At 31.3% G+C, this 17,725-nt stretch overlaps 8 protein-coding genes across 8 annotated transcripts; 5 read left to right on the forward strand and 3 right to left on the reverse strand.

The window, feature by feature from the left end:
• The first annotated feature begins 1,044 nt into the window (after positions 1-1,044).
• On the forward strand, positions 1,045-1,542 carry Chro.50299 (Nef associated protein 1). The annotated part of the gene is made up of 1 exon (XM_661922.1): positions 1,045-1,542. One exon carries the CDS (start codon positions 1,045-1,047, stop codon positions 1,540-1,542), a length of 498 nt encoding a protein of 165 aa, XP_667014.1.
• Positions 1,543-1,978: 436 nt separating this feature from the next.
• Chro.50300 (hypothetical protein) lies at positions 1,979-2,554 on the forward strand. The annotated part of the gene is made up of 1 exon (XM_661923.1): positions 1,979-2,554. One exon carries the CDS (start codon positions 1,979-1,981, stop codon positions 2,552-2,554), a length of 576 nt encoding a protein of 191 aa, XP_667015.1.
• Positions 2,555-3,197: 643 nt separating this feature from the next.
• Chro.50301 (hypothetical protein) lies at positions 3,198-3,794 on the forward strand. The annotated part of the gene is made up of 1 exon (XM_661924.1): positions 3,198-3,794. One exon carries the CDS (start codon positions 3,198-3,200, stop codon positions 3,792-3,794), a length of 597 nt encoding a protein of 198 aa, XP_667016.1.
• Positions 3,795-3,925: 131 nt separating this feature from the next.
• Positions 3,926-4,303, reverse strand: Chro.50302 (vacuolar ATP synthase subunit F). The annotated part of the gene is made up of 1 exon (XM_661925.1): positions 3,926-4,303. One exon carries the CDS (start codon positions 4,301-4,303, stop codon positions 3,926-3,928), a length of 378 nt encoding a protein of 125 aa, XP_667017.1.
• A 364-nt stretch (positions 4,304-4,667) lies between these two features.
• Chro.50303 (serine-threonine phosophatase 2C) lies at positions 4,668-5,303 on the reverse strand. Its single annotated transcript, XM_661926.1, has 1 exon — positions 4,668-5,303. The coding sequence occupies one exon, from the start codon at positions 5,301-5,303 to the stop codon at positions 4,668-4,670; it is 636 nt and encodes a 211-aa protein (XP_667018.1).
• Positions 5,304-6,517: 1,214 nt separating this feature from the next.
• On the forward strand, positions 6,518-8,356 carry Chro.50304 (hypothetical protein). The annotated part of the gene is made up of 1 exon (XM_661927.1): positions 6,518-8,356. One exon carries the CDS (start codon positions 6,518-6,520, stop codon positions 8,354-8,356), a length of 1,839 nt encoding a protein of 612 aa, XP_667019.1.
• Positions 8,357-9,846: 1,490 nt separating this feature from the next.
• Positions 9,847-11,394, reverse strand: Chro.50305 (calmodulin-domain protein kinase 1). Its single annotated transcript, XM_661928.1, has 1 exon — positions 9,847-11,394. One exon carries the CDS (start codon positions 11,392-11,394, stop codon positions 9,847-9,849), a length of 1,548 nt encoding a protein of 515 aa, XP_667020.1.
• A 658-nt stretch (positions 11,395-12,052) lies between these two features.
• Chro.50306 (testis specific leucine rich repeat protein) lies at positions 12,053-17,665 on the forward strand. Its single annotated transcript, XM_661929.1, has 1 exon — positions 12,053-17,665. One exon carries the CDS (start codon positions 12,053-12,055, stop codon positions 17,663-17,665), a length of 5,613 nt encoding a protein of 1,870 aa, XP_667021.1.
• The last annotated feature ends 60 nt before the right edge of the window (positions 17,666-17,725 follow it).

Here is a 17,725-nt window from a genome sequence, read left to right on the forward strand (position 1 = left end):
TTGACTGTAATTAATAGTCTCCATTTGTTTGTTTGCTAGGTTTTGGGTTATATTCAGTGATATCCATCTCAATTTCTTTACTTCAATTTTCAAACGTATCTAATGGAAAAGCAGATCTTGCAGAAGATATTTTGAGAGCTCAAGCTAATTTAGAGAAAAGAGGTTTCAAACTAGATTAATTATTCAAAGGCTAGGAGTTTAATTTTACTTTAAACTATTTTTTTTTTTTTTTTGACCATACCAATCAAGTTTTTAATGGCGCAGCGTTGTTTTCAATTCAACAAATATGATTCTCGAATTATCTAATTACTTAAAAAAAGTAATTTACAAAGGAATAAATTTATTAATAGATGTATGTTTAGAAAATATCTAATATTTTTAAACTAACGTTTAATTATATAGGAGCTCAACTTTAAAATACCAAGTAATATAGTTTTAAATGAGCAAATTCGTTTAGTTGCACCAAAACGGAGGGAGTATGGAGACTTATCGACAAATATAATAATAAAATTGGAAAGATGGCTAAAATTGGAATGTAATGCTGATGAGTTTGAATTAAAAAAGGAAAAGTTAAGTGCTGATTTTTTATCAGAAAAGCTAATTGAAAAAATTGTTGCGATAATAGTAAATGACTTTAAACAAGGAGAGGATTCGGATATTTATTTATTTAAGGGAACTTCAAACCCGAATAATACCGAAGTCAGATTTAAAATAGAAAACAGAAGCAGAGGTTTCATTAATTTTTATATTGTATCAGATGTCTACAATAAAAAAATAGTGGAAGATCTCATTATTACAAAAAATGATATTCAGTTTTTTCCTGTACGGACCATTGGCTATTGTTATAGCTGTTGGACAGAAAAATTTGGTATTCCAAGGCAATCTGTATTAGTTCCAAGTTCACGTGGGGTAATCCAACTATTGCCTGAATTCAATTCAGATTTCATTTACGGTTTGGATGAATTTAGCCATTTATGGATTATATTTATTTTTGATGATGTACCTCAAGATATTACAATAAATTCAAAAATACGACCTCCTGGAATGAATGGGAAATCAACCGGAGTATATTCCACTAGGACACCACATAGACTTAATAGAATAGGCATCTCTAATGTGAAGATTGAGTCAATTTCTGGAAATCGCATATATATATCTGGGATAGATTTACTTAATGGGACACCTATTATCGATATTAAACCTTATCATATATGCGATATCATTGATAAGGAAGAATTATTGTGCCCAAGATGGGTCTTGGATAATATCGAAGGCCAATTTAAAGTTTCTATCCCAAATGAAATTTTGAATAAGCTAGATAAAATAACAGAAAAAAATGGTTTGCTTTCACAAGAAAAAATTAACATGCACGAAAAAAAGCTTAATGAACTGAGGTCTTTTGGGGGCAAATGGCCATTTATATTTTTTAAATCAAGGATAGAATTTCTCGAGACTGTAACTCAATCTCTATCCTATGATGTAAGATGCAGACAAAGGAAAATAAATGAGGTAAGTATATTTGCTTTAAAGATTACTCATTAATAATAAACTTTTAGTATGGCGGGATATATCAGATTAGAATAGATTCATTTGAAATACACTATAAAATTGATGAAGAATCAAATACAGTTGAACTGACTAATTTAGATCTCATTGTAGCGTAGCAAATAATTTTTTTTGTAACTTTGCATATGGCTGGCGCCATCGCCCATGATTTACTACATTTTTCTATTAATTATTACTGAACATGCCAATTAATTCAGTAGTTGATCTAACACATCTTTATTTGAGGTTCAGAACTGAGTATAAAAGACGGGTTGATCTTTTTGGTTTATTCAATAATAACAGATCATCTTCAATCAATAAAGGTAATTGTTAATTAATAAAAATATGAAATATAAAAAAAAAAACGGGGTAATTTTCAGATTTAAGCGAATTTAATAAAAATGCTGATAATAGGGATAACGCTATTATTGAGATGAAAAGCAATAATTTACCACCTTTTTGGGTTGACTTACACCTTGAGGCACAGGAGGAGCTAACGAGAGCAAAAGAATTAATATCACTTTTACAAAAAACTCAACAAAAGAGGCTCATGTGCGTCCTGAAGGATAATACAATGAGATTATTTGAAATTGAGGTGGATTCATTGACATATTCTATTTGTAAATTATTTAAACGAATTGAAAATCTAGCCCAATCTATTTCAAACTCACCTGCTGAAAGCAAAGAAAATTTACCTTGCAATAAAAGTTTAATTAACTATATGATTTTGAGGAAAAATGCTGAAATAAGTATTGCAAATGAACTAAATCCTTTATCTCAGCAGTTCAAATTTATACAAAAAAATTATATGTCAGAATTACAAAAAAATTATATTAACCGTCTAGATGGAGTTCAAACAAATTTTGAAGATTCTGTCGTAGGAGAACAAGAATTCACTAAAACTAGTTATTCTTGTTCTCAAACAAATAATCAGAGCAAGGAATTCATTTTTAAAGATGCAAATGGTTTTAATATCGAGGTAAGTTGTGAATATAATAATGACGATTAACTCATATTTTTAAAGGAAATTACTAAAATAACAAGAAGTATTGCAGAACTCAATTCCATTTTCAAGGAAATGTCATCGATGGTTGTTGAGCAGGGCTCTTTAATAGACAGAATAGATTTCAATATTGATAATGTGTTGTTAAGGGTGGAAAACGCATACCAACAAATTTCAAAAGCAGAAAAAAGTATTAAGAACAAGATTTTTTTAAAGTTAATAAACTTTTTGATAGCTTGTATATTATTGGAAATACTGATTATTTTTTTTAAACTATTATTTTAGTGAATATTTTCGATTAGTTAATTTATATTTTTTTCACTTCTGAATATTTGGTCTTCTCATTTTGAAGATTGCGTGGCGGCCACTTGCAATATGCAGATTATGTGATAAATACGTTTTTCATGTAATATTTTTAATAAATAAATAATTCAAATTTCAATATTATATTTAATTATTTTTAAAAATAAACTTAATATTTCAAATAATCTTGGAGTACTTAACTAATTTCATACTTTTAATAAAGTTTAATAATTCAAATATATAAATATTTATATATATATATTTTTAAATAATTTACATACACGTATACACAAGATCAAGAATAACAAAGAATTAGAAGCATATTACATTATTCTAAACATTCACAATGGACTCTGGAATTTCAGAGAACAATTTATTTTTACCTGAATTGATTAATATGATGGGGCCTTTACTTAGCGGAACACTTTTTCCCTACAATAATAATACAGAGAAAGCAAATGCAAATTTGCTTTTTAATTCAATTAAAGAAAAAAGTAAAACAATGATAAATTGCTTTTCAAGCGTTCCTTCACATCAAGTAAAGAATTTTTTAATGAATTTTGAAGATGATAAACCGAAGATTTATTTAGATAATAAGCAGTTTGTTTTGAGCTTCAACAGAAGAGATGATCCTAATTCATGGATATTCTCAGATAACAACTCAAACGGTAACTCTAAGAAACATATATTAATTAGCGACTTAATAAAAGATATTCAAGACGATAACCATTGGCTAGGGGAGATACTCCATTCAGAATCTAAAAGGATTCAAAATAGAGTCAACAAATGCAAAACTAGATACGGCGCAATCTTGAACTTTTTAATCGCAAATTCTTCTGCTATACCAATTCTTGTTCAAAATAAAAATAGGAAAGAGAACACATTAAATGTCTGTAAAAGAGTATATCAGGGTAATTATTGCTATAATACAGAAAATAATTAAAAGAAATTAAAAATTTAATTATTGAAATGTTTAATAGGTACTATTTATTCTCTAAGGTTAATGTATCTAAAATTAGAATTGTATCCTAATTAATCACTTAAAAAGGTAAACTGCTAGTGCTTTAATATATTTTACTCTGGAAGAGAACCGCCGTAAAATAGCTTAATTCTTTGCATTACAGAATCTTTAGCTGCGTCATATGGTTTGTCTTTACTTGGAACTTCTAATATTGTAGGAATGATTTTGTCATGAGTATTAACAAGGTATCGAATTTCTTCAGCAATAGTTTGATTAATCATCAGTATTCCACAGTCCTGTTGGCTTATAAAGTCTTTGAAAGTTTCCTCAATTTGAGATTGAGGAGTTTTTGAGTCAACTATTAAAAAATTCGTTTTCCCTTGAGGATCCCTGGCTCCAATACCTGTTAGCAGAAATCCAGCAACGGTGTCCTCATCGCCAATGATATATACCTTCAGGTTATGCAGTGTATTTGCTCTCTGACCTGACATTTTGCTTCAAACAATTTATCTCTTTTAATAAATATTGTAATATGAAAAGAGATGCAATACGCCTTAGCGCCAAGCACTAACAATCGGAACGAAAAATGTTTCTCCCTCGACGATAGAAATAAAATAAAAAAAAAAATAATTGATAGAAATTACCAATGTACTCTAAGTAATTCCTATTGCTAGTTATATTTGTTTATTTATACCTATTTATAAAGCTAAATTTTTTGTATGTAACTGCATCTGCAATAGTAATATCGCGTAACTACTCATTTAAAGAATCTTCTAATATTAAGATGAACTGCGATTCACTTATGTTTTAGTTGCGAGTATTAATAGAAAAGCTCCGAGTATCAGCGAAGGGAATTCAACTTTTTATGTACATAATACATATTGCTGTGAGGTTGTCGCAATTTGTATTTCTATTGCGTGTTTCTTCAAGCACTGCGTTTACAAGGTACCTCGCAGGTTGTATTCCAAGTTCTTGCGAGTAAAAAGACAAGTCACAGCTTTGTTGGGCTGAAAGCAAATCCCAAATTCCATCGGTTGCGATAATAAATAGTCTATTATTTTGATTTAAACCAATAATAGAAATATCAGGAACACAACTGAGCCCATATGGCTTAAGGTCTTTACCTCCAAACGCTCTAGAATATTGTAGTTGCATTGGAGTTTCACCTCTTGCTCTTCTCCGGGTAAAGTCTCCACCCCTAAGAAATGGTTTGTTATTGTGGTTTTGTAGGTATTCAACTGAACCACCATTTTCTACAATTCTTCGATATTCCAGCGGTTGGTCAGGTTTGTGATCAATTGTTAGAAACTGTGCCAAGTTGATAGAGTTCGAATAAGTACACGCAACAGAGCGTGAGTCACCAATATGTGCATTCACTAGTATATCTTTAATAAACAATAATACAACTCCCGTGCAAGAAGAATAATGTTTCTCTTCGGCTTTGCACTTCTCAATAAGTATACTATCAGCTTTTTTAAATGTGGTTACCATCAAATCTCTCAAAATATTCTTAAACTCTTCAGTTAATTTTAAATCCCCTTTTTCTATGTGTTCGACAATTAACTTCCTATATTTTATGGTGATTGAAAACCGTTTAAATAGCAAGAACTAATGGGCAAATTAACTTACCATATTGGAGTGCTCAACATGGCAGGAATGATTATATCTTTAATATTATTTGATGCAAATTCTCCTACAGAATTAATATTGACAATTTGCGAATAAATAATTATACTAAACTTACCTACTGTACCATCGAAAACACCAAAAAAACAGACATCATCATGCCCATTTATCAGTTTGTTGCAAATACAAAAACGATCTTCCTGAGTCTTTCTACTGCCTATTGTTTTTCGATGAATATTTGTTAATGAATAATTCATGTATAATACTTGCCTATATTCTGATCAATTGTAACCTCATAATTCCCAAATACCCATGGAGTGTCAAATAACTCTGTACACACGGGTAAATTTTCTGACATTTCTCTATTTCATTCAAATAAAAAGATATCTTTCTTGCCCAGCTATACTTTGGAAAGGTAATAATTTTTGAACCTACCGCAATATTTTCTCCCTTGTGGTAAGCCTCAACTTTTCCCTCACCTTTTTTCTTATCCCCACCTTTGAAAATGTATTAAAACACCCCCAAAAAAATATTTCTAATTAAAATTAAATCAACTTTTTATTTAGTTGTTAGAAGGTTGATATTAAGTTAATATTAATAGAAATGAATTTCAGTAAGAACTATGCGTTAACCGACTATTATTAAAAAACGGATTATTTTAACGCAAAGTTGCTAAAGTTGCGTCATATTTAAAATATGAACAATCCTATAGATTGAAGTAGCATAGAGGGCCACATGTTATATAATCTTCAATATCCGAACTTGTCCAGTATGTTTTATATATATTGTGGTAGATGAAATAATTCAAAAACCCCTTTCCAACAATAGTAGTAACTTAAGAATAAAACGATTAATTAAAATTTATAGTGATGCTAAATTCAGAATATTGAGGGAATCCATCGATTAGTTTCTTAATTTTGCAAATAGAAGTAATTTACATGTATTTTAGTTAAATCTAAGGAATTGAATAATGGCGGGTTTTACTAATTTATGTGAATGTTTTTATGATTACGCAAAGTTAAGTGAAAGTACTCAAAAATCATTTGCAAGTGGGATTTAACAAAAGGGTATGGTAATTAATGATACTTCCAAGGAGGAAGTTTAGCACTTTTTGGAAAGTTTTGTTGGGAAATATTTTTCTGATAATACTGTGCTTATCAAATGTATATTCAACGTGGAATCTAGAATGGCTACATTCACAAATGCCATTTAAATCGAACTCTTCGGGCATAAATCGCCTGGATAAGTTTAATTTCCCTGAGGTTCCTGGCAAAATTAAAAGTTTTGTGGACTTTAATGGCGACAAATTCACAGATATAGTAGTATTTAATGAGCAAGAGAAAAAAATTAAAGTCTTGCTTTGGAATAATACTGAAGGAGAGTTTTATAATGGTCCCATGGCGAATTTTGATGGTAAATTGGCATCGTTAATAGCCGCAGACTGGACAGGAAATGGTAAGGTTGATATTATGGTAACATTTTACAAAGAGCAAAATATCAAAAGTAACAAACGCGATAAAATTGGGTTGATGCTATTTTCTTACAATCCTAGAAGCATGGAGCTAGAAAACGTATGGGTTTCACAGGAAAGCGAGTTTTCTGTGGTTGACCCTTTAGCAATTGATATCAATGGAGATGGAATGCTGGATTTACTTGGAGAATCTGACAATGGGAAAAGATTTGTTTGGGTAAATGAAAATAATATCGAATCTGCTTTTGATAAAAAAAGCTCTGAAAATTATAATTTACCTGATAAAATATTTTTAAAAAAATATGAGTGGGGAAATGAGATTAGTCAATGGGTGGATCTTGAATCATCAAATTATAGCTATGGCCGCTTGGTTAAAGGCCATTCATCAGCGTTTGTAGATATGGATGGAGATTGTAGATCAGATTTAGTTCTTGAAGTTTATTATGAAGATCCAAATACAGAATATAACGATTTTGACTCTCCAGTTAGGAAAGGTTTAGAGATTTGGACAAATGAAATAATTGGAGATATTTCAGTTTTCAGAAGATATTTCCATCAGAATCAAAAAAATAATAAATTAGGTTTGGCAATACTGCCTATTGGTGCATTAGGTATTTCGTACTCAGATTTTAATAGAGATGGAACTACAGATCTTATTGTGCCTGTTTGCCACCTAGGTAATTTTGGGTGCGAGTCAAAAAGCCGTCTGGTTTTTATTCCAAATATCCACGAATATAAAGACTGTACTAGTACAAATCAATTTGGTTTTTCCATATATAAAAACAATATTAAGGAAAGCGATAGTGAATTTACTATTAAGTGCAGGAGTCCGAATATGTATTGTTCTGCATCTCCATTTAAAATTCATAGCTTTACTGATGAAGACATTAAACTTATATTTCAGGAACTTGAATCATACGATAGTAATAAAAATGCAGTTGGATTCTTTTCATCACTATTTGGAGGAAAGAAGATTGACAGCCATTCAATGGGGTCGTTTTTCAATGATTTTACTGTTTCAGCCATTTCAGATAGTATTATTGATGAAATCAATGCTCAAAATAAAACATTTAATAATAATTCTATTGATGAAAGGTTAGAGTATTCTCAGAAAAACAATATTGCCAACCAAGTTGCATCTTTTTTTTCATTTTTTCCGAATAATAAATCCATTAAAGAATCATCCATGCAATGGGCAATAAATGAAAACAATCAGGTAGAAATCAATGTGGGAGACTTTAATCTGGACGGATATCCAGATATACTCGTAATATTAAAGTTTGGGAATGGAACAAGGCAAACAAAACTTATTGAAAACTTACCTATTGAAAGAACGATGGTTAACAAAACAAACGAATCATTAGCTCAATTTAATTTGGATGGATATGACATAAAATCAAGTAATTCTAATACTTTAAGTTTAAAAGAAAAGGGCCAACCTGTATGAAAAAATATCAAAAATGTTTAAGTATGCATCTCAATGGTTGTCCGGGTTTTTAACAAATAATGACATTATCCAAAACGGAGATCCTCTCTACAGAAGATTTGTTGTCTCAAGCTCGATATCAACATCTACCAATTTTTCAGTTGACTATGCAGCATTTTATGACTTCTTCGAGGATGGAAATTTGGATATTATTTCAGTTTCTTACCCAGAAAAAAGTGGTAAAGCCAAAGTTTCATTGAATATTGCGTCATCAGATAACCCTAATCTTTTTGTTAAAGTTTCTGTATTAAACTTCCCAGTTATATCGAAACAACTCTCTGGAAATTCAAAAAAAGTAGGAACTACATTTTTTGGTGCTACAGTCAAAATCAGAATGACTGGATTGGTAGGAGACGATATTTTAATGACTGCAACTCAAATGTCTCATTCTACGGGGAGAGTTCTTCAAACTCCTTTTGTACTATTTGGTTTGGGAAAGACGAACAATTATATAGAAGAGCTATATGTAGGAACGAACTATATCAACAGAAAATTGCTTTCAGGAAGTGATTCAATTTTAGAATATAGACAACTATTTAGTGATGGAGTTTCAAGATGGAATACTGGAAGTGCTCAGTTTACTTACTCCAATATTTGGACAGGTCTCATTCCAAACACTCAAATAATTGCGCAACTTAACCCAATAGATGCTCCACACTACTGGACACTTGTTCTTTCTGTTAGCCCACAAAAGACTATAAGAGGTGTTCTGATTGTGTGTACGCTTGCGCTGCTCATTATTGGCATAATAATCATTATACTGGATAGAAAAGAAAAGGCTGAAGATATGAAAGAACATCAGGGCTTCAAAAGTAACTTTATTTCCGCATAGTTATATATATATATATATATAATATAATATAATGTAACATTAAACTAAGATGATAACTTTAATAAAATGATTTCTCAATGTGTGAATTTTTAAGTGCCAAATTCAACATTTGGCAAAACAAAGTTTATATTTTATCTCTATTTTCTACTTCTCACTTTCAGGCATTATTTGATTAATAACTAATTTTTATTTATTTTTTGTTTGTATGCCAATATGTACTTTTGTTATGTATTTGTAATGATTTGGAATGTATCGCTTTACTGTCTTGATCATAATTGGCGACTAAAGTTGAGAAATGTTATAATCATTGAATTAATTTATATTTAAGACTAAGTTTTCAGGGACTTATTATTAAAAAAGAGTTAATTTAAAGAGAATAATAATTTCTGGCTAATAATTTTATTCTGCAAGTTGTAGAAATATTTTTGGTAAATCTGTCACATCGATTTAGGAGAGAATATTATATAATTATTTTGATTAACAAAAACCCAATTTAAATTAAAATAATAAAGGATGAGAAAATTAGACTGAAATGATTGAAAATGTCTATCAAGAAAAAAATACAATATATAAAAAAGATCCGTTAAAAGAGCCATTAATATTAGAAACAGAATATTAACTAATTTTTTTTGAGCTGGGGTTCATTATTAGAACAGAGCTTCTGTATCATTTTACAGAATTCCTCAAAATCAACATCGCCATCATTGTTTGAATCTATTCCAGATATCATTTCTTTCCATGTTTTACTTTCCAAATGATCTAATCCAAAAACTGAGGCAAGTTCATCTACACTTATCTTACCATTCCCGTCTTGATCGAATTTTTGAAAAGCTGACTCCAACTTATCTTTACTTAATAAAGATTTTCGATCCATTGCAACAGTAACAAACTCTGAATAGTCGATGTAACCATTTCTATCAAAGTCTGCAGCGCCTAGAATTGTATCTACTTCACTTTCAATCTGAGGTAAATCAAATACTGCAACCTCTTCTCCAGATAACTTTGAATACCCATCAATTAGTTCTTGACGATCAAGCTGCCCATCGCCATTTTTGTCTATATGTCTAAAAATATCTGTTAGCTCTTTTGTTTCCTCTTGAGAAGTTAGTTTTGAAGCCATATAAAGTAGAGCTGCCTGCGCAAGCTTTTGGGAATTCTGGAATTTACGCATATTCTCAATAGCATTAGCAAGGCTTGGTAGCTCAATACCTGATTCTTTCTTACTGCACATCTCCTTGATCCATGGATGTTCTAGGGCTTGCTGAGCGGAAATTCTTCTTTGAGAGTCAAATTGAAGCATCTGTTTAATTAAATCCTTTGCACCTTCAGAAACATTCTTCCATTCGGGTGAATCAAATGTGTATTTACCCTTTTCGACTTTCCTGAGTATCTCTTGATCTGTTTGCCCCCCAAATGGAGGATAACCTGCTAATAGAATGAATAATATTACACCAATTGACCAAACATCACATTTTTCATCATATTTTTTCCTGAGGACTTCAGGAGCAATATAGTATGCAGTGCCTAGGCGTTCTTTCATTTTTTTCTGGTTTTCAAAAACGGCTGAAAGACCAAAGTCAACAATTTTAATCAATGCGTCTTTTTCCTTTGATTCCAATAAAAGATTTTCAGGCTTTAAATCTCTATGAACTATGTTGTGTTTATGTAAATATGTAACGCCACTCAATACTTGCTTGATAATGACTGCTGCATCAACTTCATTAAATTTCATCCTATGAATAATTTCATCAAATAACTCTCCACCCTTGTAACATTCCATAACAAGATAATAATTTCTTTTATCTTCAAAAAAATCGTATAGCTTCATAATATTTGGATGATCTAACAATTTTAATACTGCAACCTCCTCCAATAACTTAGAATTTGAAGAGGTACTAACTGAAGTTTTTCGGATAATTTTTATGGCTCTCTCTACATGAGTTACCTTGTCTCTGCACAATAACACTTCTCCATAAGCTCCAGAACCTAGTTTTTTAACTCTTTGATACATTTCTGATAGATGGCCTTTTTTTGATGTAATGAACATTCCAGGAGTTGCTTGTAGGTCATTTTTAATTTCTACTGATTTAATTTCTACTTCCTTTTCGTTTTCCTCACGCTTCCGCGAAGTAAATTCAACTTTCCCTTTAGAAGGAGTACAACCCATTTTCTTTTGAATAAAAAGTGATATTCACAAAAAACTATTTATTCAAATCACTTGTCTATAAATCAACAATAAGCAAAAATGTTGAATAAACTATTGTCTTGGTCTATTTCCAAATAATTATTAGTCTTAAATATTAATCTAACAATTAACTTACAGTTTAATAGTTATTGTTATTCTTTTTTTTACATAATTTAAGTACCAGACCTGTTCTTTTTATTTCAATCCCTACCTTCAGTTTGAAGTAATTTTTCCTAATTTTATCTGGCTTTCTTTACTTGACGTTCAGTTATTTTACCGATCGTAAAATAATTTGACCTTGATAACTATAACCGTTGATTCACAAAATTCTGCAACAAAAAACAGTTACCCTTCTTGATAATGTCAAGATCAAATAATCTATCGATCAATTCAAGAGCATTAATGATTGCATTGAGCTTTTAACATGTCTTTATTTCTTTTCGCACTGTCTATTCAGATTTATTTTGCATGGACACCGCCAAAACAGTGCCGCCAAAGTATCGGGTGGCGGTCATGTAGGCCATAAAAAAAAATAATTTTAATGGCGGTAAGTGTGTTTTTTTTGTTATTTGCATGGGAAACTGAAAAGCAATCTGTGGGATTTTAAGAGGCATTTTTATAATAAAATGCTGCAATAATAATGCAAGTACAAAAGAAAACGACAGAATATGTGACCGAACTTTCCAAGTATGAGTTTCGTGAACTCCTTGGCGAAGGGTGGAAATACAAAAGTCATAAGGTTTTAGATTTTAGTGGTCAAAATTTTAAACTGACAACTCTTAGAGGTACATCAGATGGTTTGATGAACAAATACCTAAATTTGAGTGAAATTGAGACCATAGACTTAAGTAATAATGATTTGGTTAGCTTAGAGGGCATGTTTAGTATGGACGACTCTTTGAGGTTTTATTCCTTAATCAACTTAAATTTGATGGGAAACAAAATTTCGGAATTTGAGAACCCAATTTCTCTACCATATTTAATTAATCTCAATTTAAGCTCAAACAATTTGTCTGAATTACCTGATTTAACATGTTTAGAAAATCTTATGTATCTTAATCTTTCCAATAACAATATTCAAATTAATTGTTCTGGTAAGGAAGCTTGGAAGAACATAAGTAATTGTAATAAGTTAAGACGGTTAGATTTGTCATATAACAACATAAATATATTGCCAAGTACCTTAGGAAGGCTAGCTTTGATGTTTAAAGATTCTATAAGAGAATTTTCCATTCAAGGAAATCCATTTTGTAGTATTTTCCCGGAATACCAATCATTAATAATCTCTTGCTTGCCTAATTTAAGATATCTCAATGGTCGTGAGCTGACAGCTTTGCAAAGGAAGAGAAATATGAATTTTGACTTCAGCCTTATTAATAACTATGATGATGTTTATGAATTAAGACAAGGGAGTAGATATGATGCTACAAAGATCCTAGAACTTGGAAATGTAAGTAGCACTAATTATGGGCGTATTGACATACTAATAGAGTTACTTGAATATTTAATTGATGAGGGGCCAACTATCCAGCTTTGTGCCAATATTCTTCAAGGGTCAGAGAGTATTTACAATGAAACCATGAAGCCATGGACAACTGACTACGGAGGTGACTTAGGTGATATCGATCCTTTTGAAGCAAGAAGGTTTATCAAAGTATTCAGTCCTTCTGCGAGACTACCTAGTGATAGAGCCAGAGAAACTGAAAGATTTTTGGAACTTTTTGCATTAGCAATTGACCGGCAGGAAGAAAACCCAATTACTCAAAGTTCTGACTTTTGCAGAATTTGGCTATTAACTGCATTAGTCAGACTAATTCATATACCATCAGGAGGCCTTGCAATTGGAGTTTCCAGGCTACTTGGAGGTCTTATGAATAAGAAAGATGTTCAAAGTGAAGTTAGTTATATAATAAGTACTTTAGTTTTCCCAGCTCTTAAAGGTCGGCATTTTTCAGATCCTATAGTGCAAACAGTATTTGCATCTATGTCGATTCTTCCACACAGCAGGCTATTAGCAATGGCACTAAATGACCACATGGGATTGATACTGGATTATACCTCATCTTATGTTAGAACGGAGTTTCATAGACCATTAATGTCTATTTTGGCACTAGTTTCTCTTTACAAAGATAATGCAATCATATTATCAGGTTATGGAGTTCCCATGGATCTTGCTGGAACACTAATTACTTTATATCTTTATTCAACTCCTGCAAACATAAATAAAGGTGGATATGGAGAGATGGGAAACCAAGGTCAATCATTAACAGTAAATATACCAAAAAATGAGCAATTTTTCAGATGGTCATCAACTGAACATATATTGTCTGACCAGGCACTTGATTATATTTCTCGTGAGATTTCTGCATCTGGTCAGCTTGGAAGAGGAGACTCATTTTCAATCCACAAGATTGCTAAATTACTTTCAAAAAAACGCAATAAACAGCAGACTATTTACAAAGGCAAGCAGAAAGAGACTTTGAGCTCAAACATTCTACCAGATTTTGTCAAATTTACAGACTTCCAGCAGACATTAATTATTTTCTACCTAAAAATAATCCGGAATTGTTGTTTAGCTTCTGAAAAGGCGTCAAAAGCCTGTGTTGATTTAGGATTGCACTCAAATTTTCTAATGCCAATACTGTCTGAATTTTTATCCAGTGGACTCACATCAAAATTTGATGAAAAGACATCGATATTATGTTCAGAGGTGATTCAAACTGTAAATTGCTTTGTTGAATCTAGCAAAGTGGCTTTAATGCAAATGATTGTCAATTTTCATCTTATTGATTGGATGTTAATACCAATAAAAGAAATTCCATTTGGTGATCCGGATGTTGTATTTGCTTGTATGGCCACGTTATTAAGTATCTGCAATAGAAATGAGCAAGTTGAATCTATACAATATATCCCAATATCTGAAAGTTCATCGCTGATAGGGAAAGCTCTCAACATATACAATGGAAACATGCCACTTGGAACTCAATTTAGAATATTTGGTAATGGCGAATCATTTCAAGTTCTCAACTACATTATCCAACAAATGGATTTTTTAAATCCTCAGTTAGAATTTCTAAACGGAAACCAATATTTTAGAGAAATGGTTTCATTTTACAGTTCAAATATTGAAGGTTCAAACAGTTCTTCAGAAGGTATATTGGAGATATTAAAAAATGCAAACTCAGAAAAAGTCCAAAAAAGTATTCAAGCAATACTGAACATGATTGTGTTTCTTTTCAAGAATAAGACAATAGGGATTTGCTCAAAAGTAATTGAAGAGATTTATAAAAGAGGATATTGTATTCTTTTTATGAGACTACTTGAGATTCCGGGTGAATCGGTTCCTATTTCAGCAATCCAGATACTCTCTATGATAGATATCACAGAAATGGATGCAATATCTATAAATGAATTACTAAGACTTTTAAAGATAGAGTCGCTTAATAAGGATGGAATAAAAAAAGATGAAAACGGAGATGATATTACTTTGTCTGAAAATAAAGATGTTTCTAGTTCTGAAAACGATCTAACATTTAGTATTTTGGGACCTCTTTGGACGCATATACTTAATTATATTCGCAGGCTAATAAACAATAAAGATAGTAGTAATTGGCATATTTTCAAAGAAACATTTGCAAAAGACATTGGTTTAATCATATTCCTAGGTCTCAAATATTCCTGGAATCAATTTATTTTGAATTCCCCCTTTAAACTTGTAGTTAACCACTTAAGCAATGTAAATGAGGTTCAGACGCATGATATGTTCTCAATTCTTTCTTCTTCTAGAGTTATAAGAGCATTATCTAGATATAAAGGCTTTAGAGAATACTTAAGAACTTCTGAAATACAGTCCCTATTCGAATATTCTCTGAAAAAAGAGGAAAAGCATTTCGCTGCTTTTGATCCCGATACTGCGTTGGAAATTTCATGGCCAGGGAGGTCTGTTAATATATTGTTGGGTACATTGAAAGGTCAAAACCGACTTTCATCTTCAAAAAAGGTTGTAGTCAGAGTTTTATGTAGATTGGCTGATGTATTAACTGGGGTCTCTGATGAAGAATTATTTGAGCTTGAAAAGTCACAGCTTGATTACGCATTGCAATTTCAGAAAGAGACCACCTCGCCTATTGAAGGAATCTCTACATTGGAGAGTATTTTTATGAATATTATTTCAAGGGAATCAAGTATGTGGGATTTAACTTTAGAACCTTTTATTGAACAACTTTTATTTTTGGATGAAATGGAGTTTTCTGATAAATTAATTCAGGACGAAATGTTTGTTGAAGCTGATGGAATTATTAGAGTTTACTTATTTTTATCAAATTTAATTGATATTTTTTTCAAGGATATCAAAGAATCTTCAAATGGTTTAATTGAAAATTTTGATCACAAAAAATCTGTAATTTCAACAGCAAATACTTGGGCAGGAATATTAAAAGGGTCCATTTTATCAAAAGAAAAACGCGTTTCAGAAAAAATTGAAGAGGAGGAAGATGATGATTCAACAAATTACAATGAAAGAGATAGAGAGAACAAAGGATGGAGAAATATCCTTAACTTCCAAGGCAGTAAAGTAGTAGGCGAAGAATTAGAAGATGAAATTGAAAATGAAACTAATTTGCCCTTGCTTTCAGGAAGCGATGATCAAGGAAGCATGTTATCATTATCAGATTCTGATATTGAAATTGAAGAAGTTGCAGATTTGGATTATGAAGCAAATCCTAACGAGGAAACAGTTATTATCCATCCAAGAGCAAGGAATATTCTACATGGCGTCTACAACAAATATGGGCCGCTAACTACTGGATCTATAGAAAGTGATTTAAAAGTTTCTAATTCTTTAAGTTTTGATAATATTGGAGGTGCAAACTCCAGTAACTCAATTAGTTTAACTTCTGCATCTTTAAGTTCATCTGAAACGGTAAAAGCTCAAAATAAATTGGAAGGATCTGGCTCTGTTTGGAAGAACATTATTTCTGCAACAGTGAATATTCATCTCGCTGTAGCACCATTTTTGAGAATAATATTTGTATGCATAAAATCAAATACGAGCTTGAAACTGAGAAGTTATGCAAAGAAAGTCATGCTGAAACCTTACATTTTGGATGGAACTGCAAAGCTGGTACTAAGTTGTGGATTATTAGAATCCCACGTAGCTTCAAAGTTCCTAATAATTTTAAGTGATATTTTTGAGCTTGAAACAAATACTAATGCAGCATCTATGGATTTATTAATACCTCTATATATTGGATTTTGGTTTATTAACTCAATTTTGGATGCCATTGTCTATATATTACAGCAAGCAACAAGAAGGCACTTAAAACCAGAAGAGCAACTACTTTGCACTTGCTTATGTAAAGCAATATATTCAATGTTGGAATTATTGGGAAATATTCAATTTTCTAGAGTTGAATCAATAAATGAATATGGACTAGAAAAGTCTATTCGATATTTTATTAGTCCTCTACTTTTAAACTGTCTACAACAGATGGTATTATTTGATATTCAGATTTCTATTGGTAGTAGTCATGGTACATACATGGCTCATATTCCGCTAATGTTTTCTAGAAAATACATACAAGAAAAGAAGGAGGAAATGCCAGAAACCATGATTAAATTAAGAGAGTCAATGAGACAATATAGTTCTAAGTCGCTATCTCTGCTTATGGAAAAATCTTCCAGATATAGATATTATGTAGTAGAGGGTTTTACATTTCAGACAATTTTTAGACATTTTCCTTTGAGACGCTCTTTTGTCTTTGAGTTAATGGATCATGTTAATACCTTACATTTTTCAAAGGGAGTGGAGCTCTTTTTATCATATTATTACGAAAGAAATGAAAGAATTATTGGGGTTTATCCTTGCTATGTATTTATACAGACTAAAGAGCTAAGAGATTATGTGAAGAAGGAAAGAAGCAAAAAAAATGATGAATCGAATAAAAAAGGCAATGATATATCTTCAAGTATTTCCGAATTAACAGGGATCAATTTATCCGGGATTTTAAGTGGGAGTAATTCCGATAATGAAGACCCTGGGCCTCCTCAAAGTATAAGAAGCGTTTTAATATTAACTACAAACGCTTATTATATTTTTGAAAGACCCAAAACCGTGAGAAATGTAGTGGCAAACGAACAATTTAAGTATAAAGAGGATCCAATTGCGATAATTAAAAGGGAATACTCGGATCTAAAGAGAATTGTTAGAAGTTTATTGGGCGAGCAAACAGCAATGCTTGGATGGAACCTATAATTCGGGTTCCACATCTCACAACGATACAACGTCAGAAAAATGTGATGCGACTAATTCTTC

The sequence above is a fragment of the Cryptosporidium hominis genome (assembly GCF_000006425.1).
Source record: "Cryptosporidium hominis TU502 chromosome 5 CHRO015090, whole genome shotgun sequence".
NCBI classification, from domain to species: domain Eukaryota; phylum Apicomplexa; class Conoidasida; order Eucoccidiorida; family Cryptosporidiidae; genus Cryptosporidium; species Cryptosporidium hominis.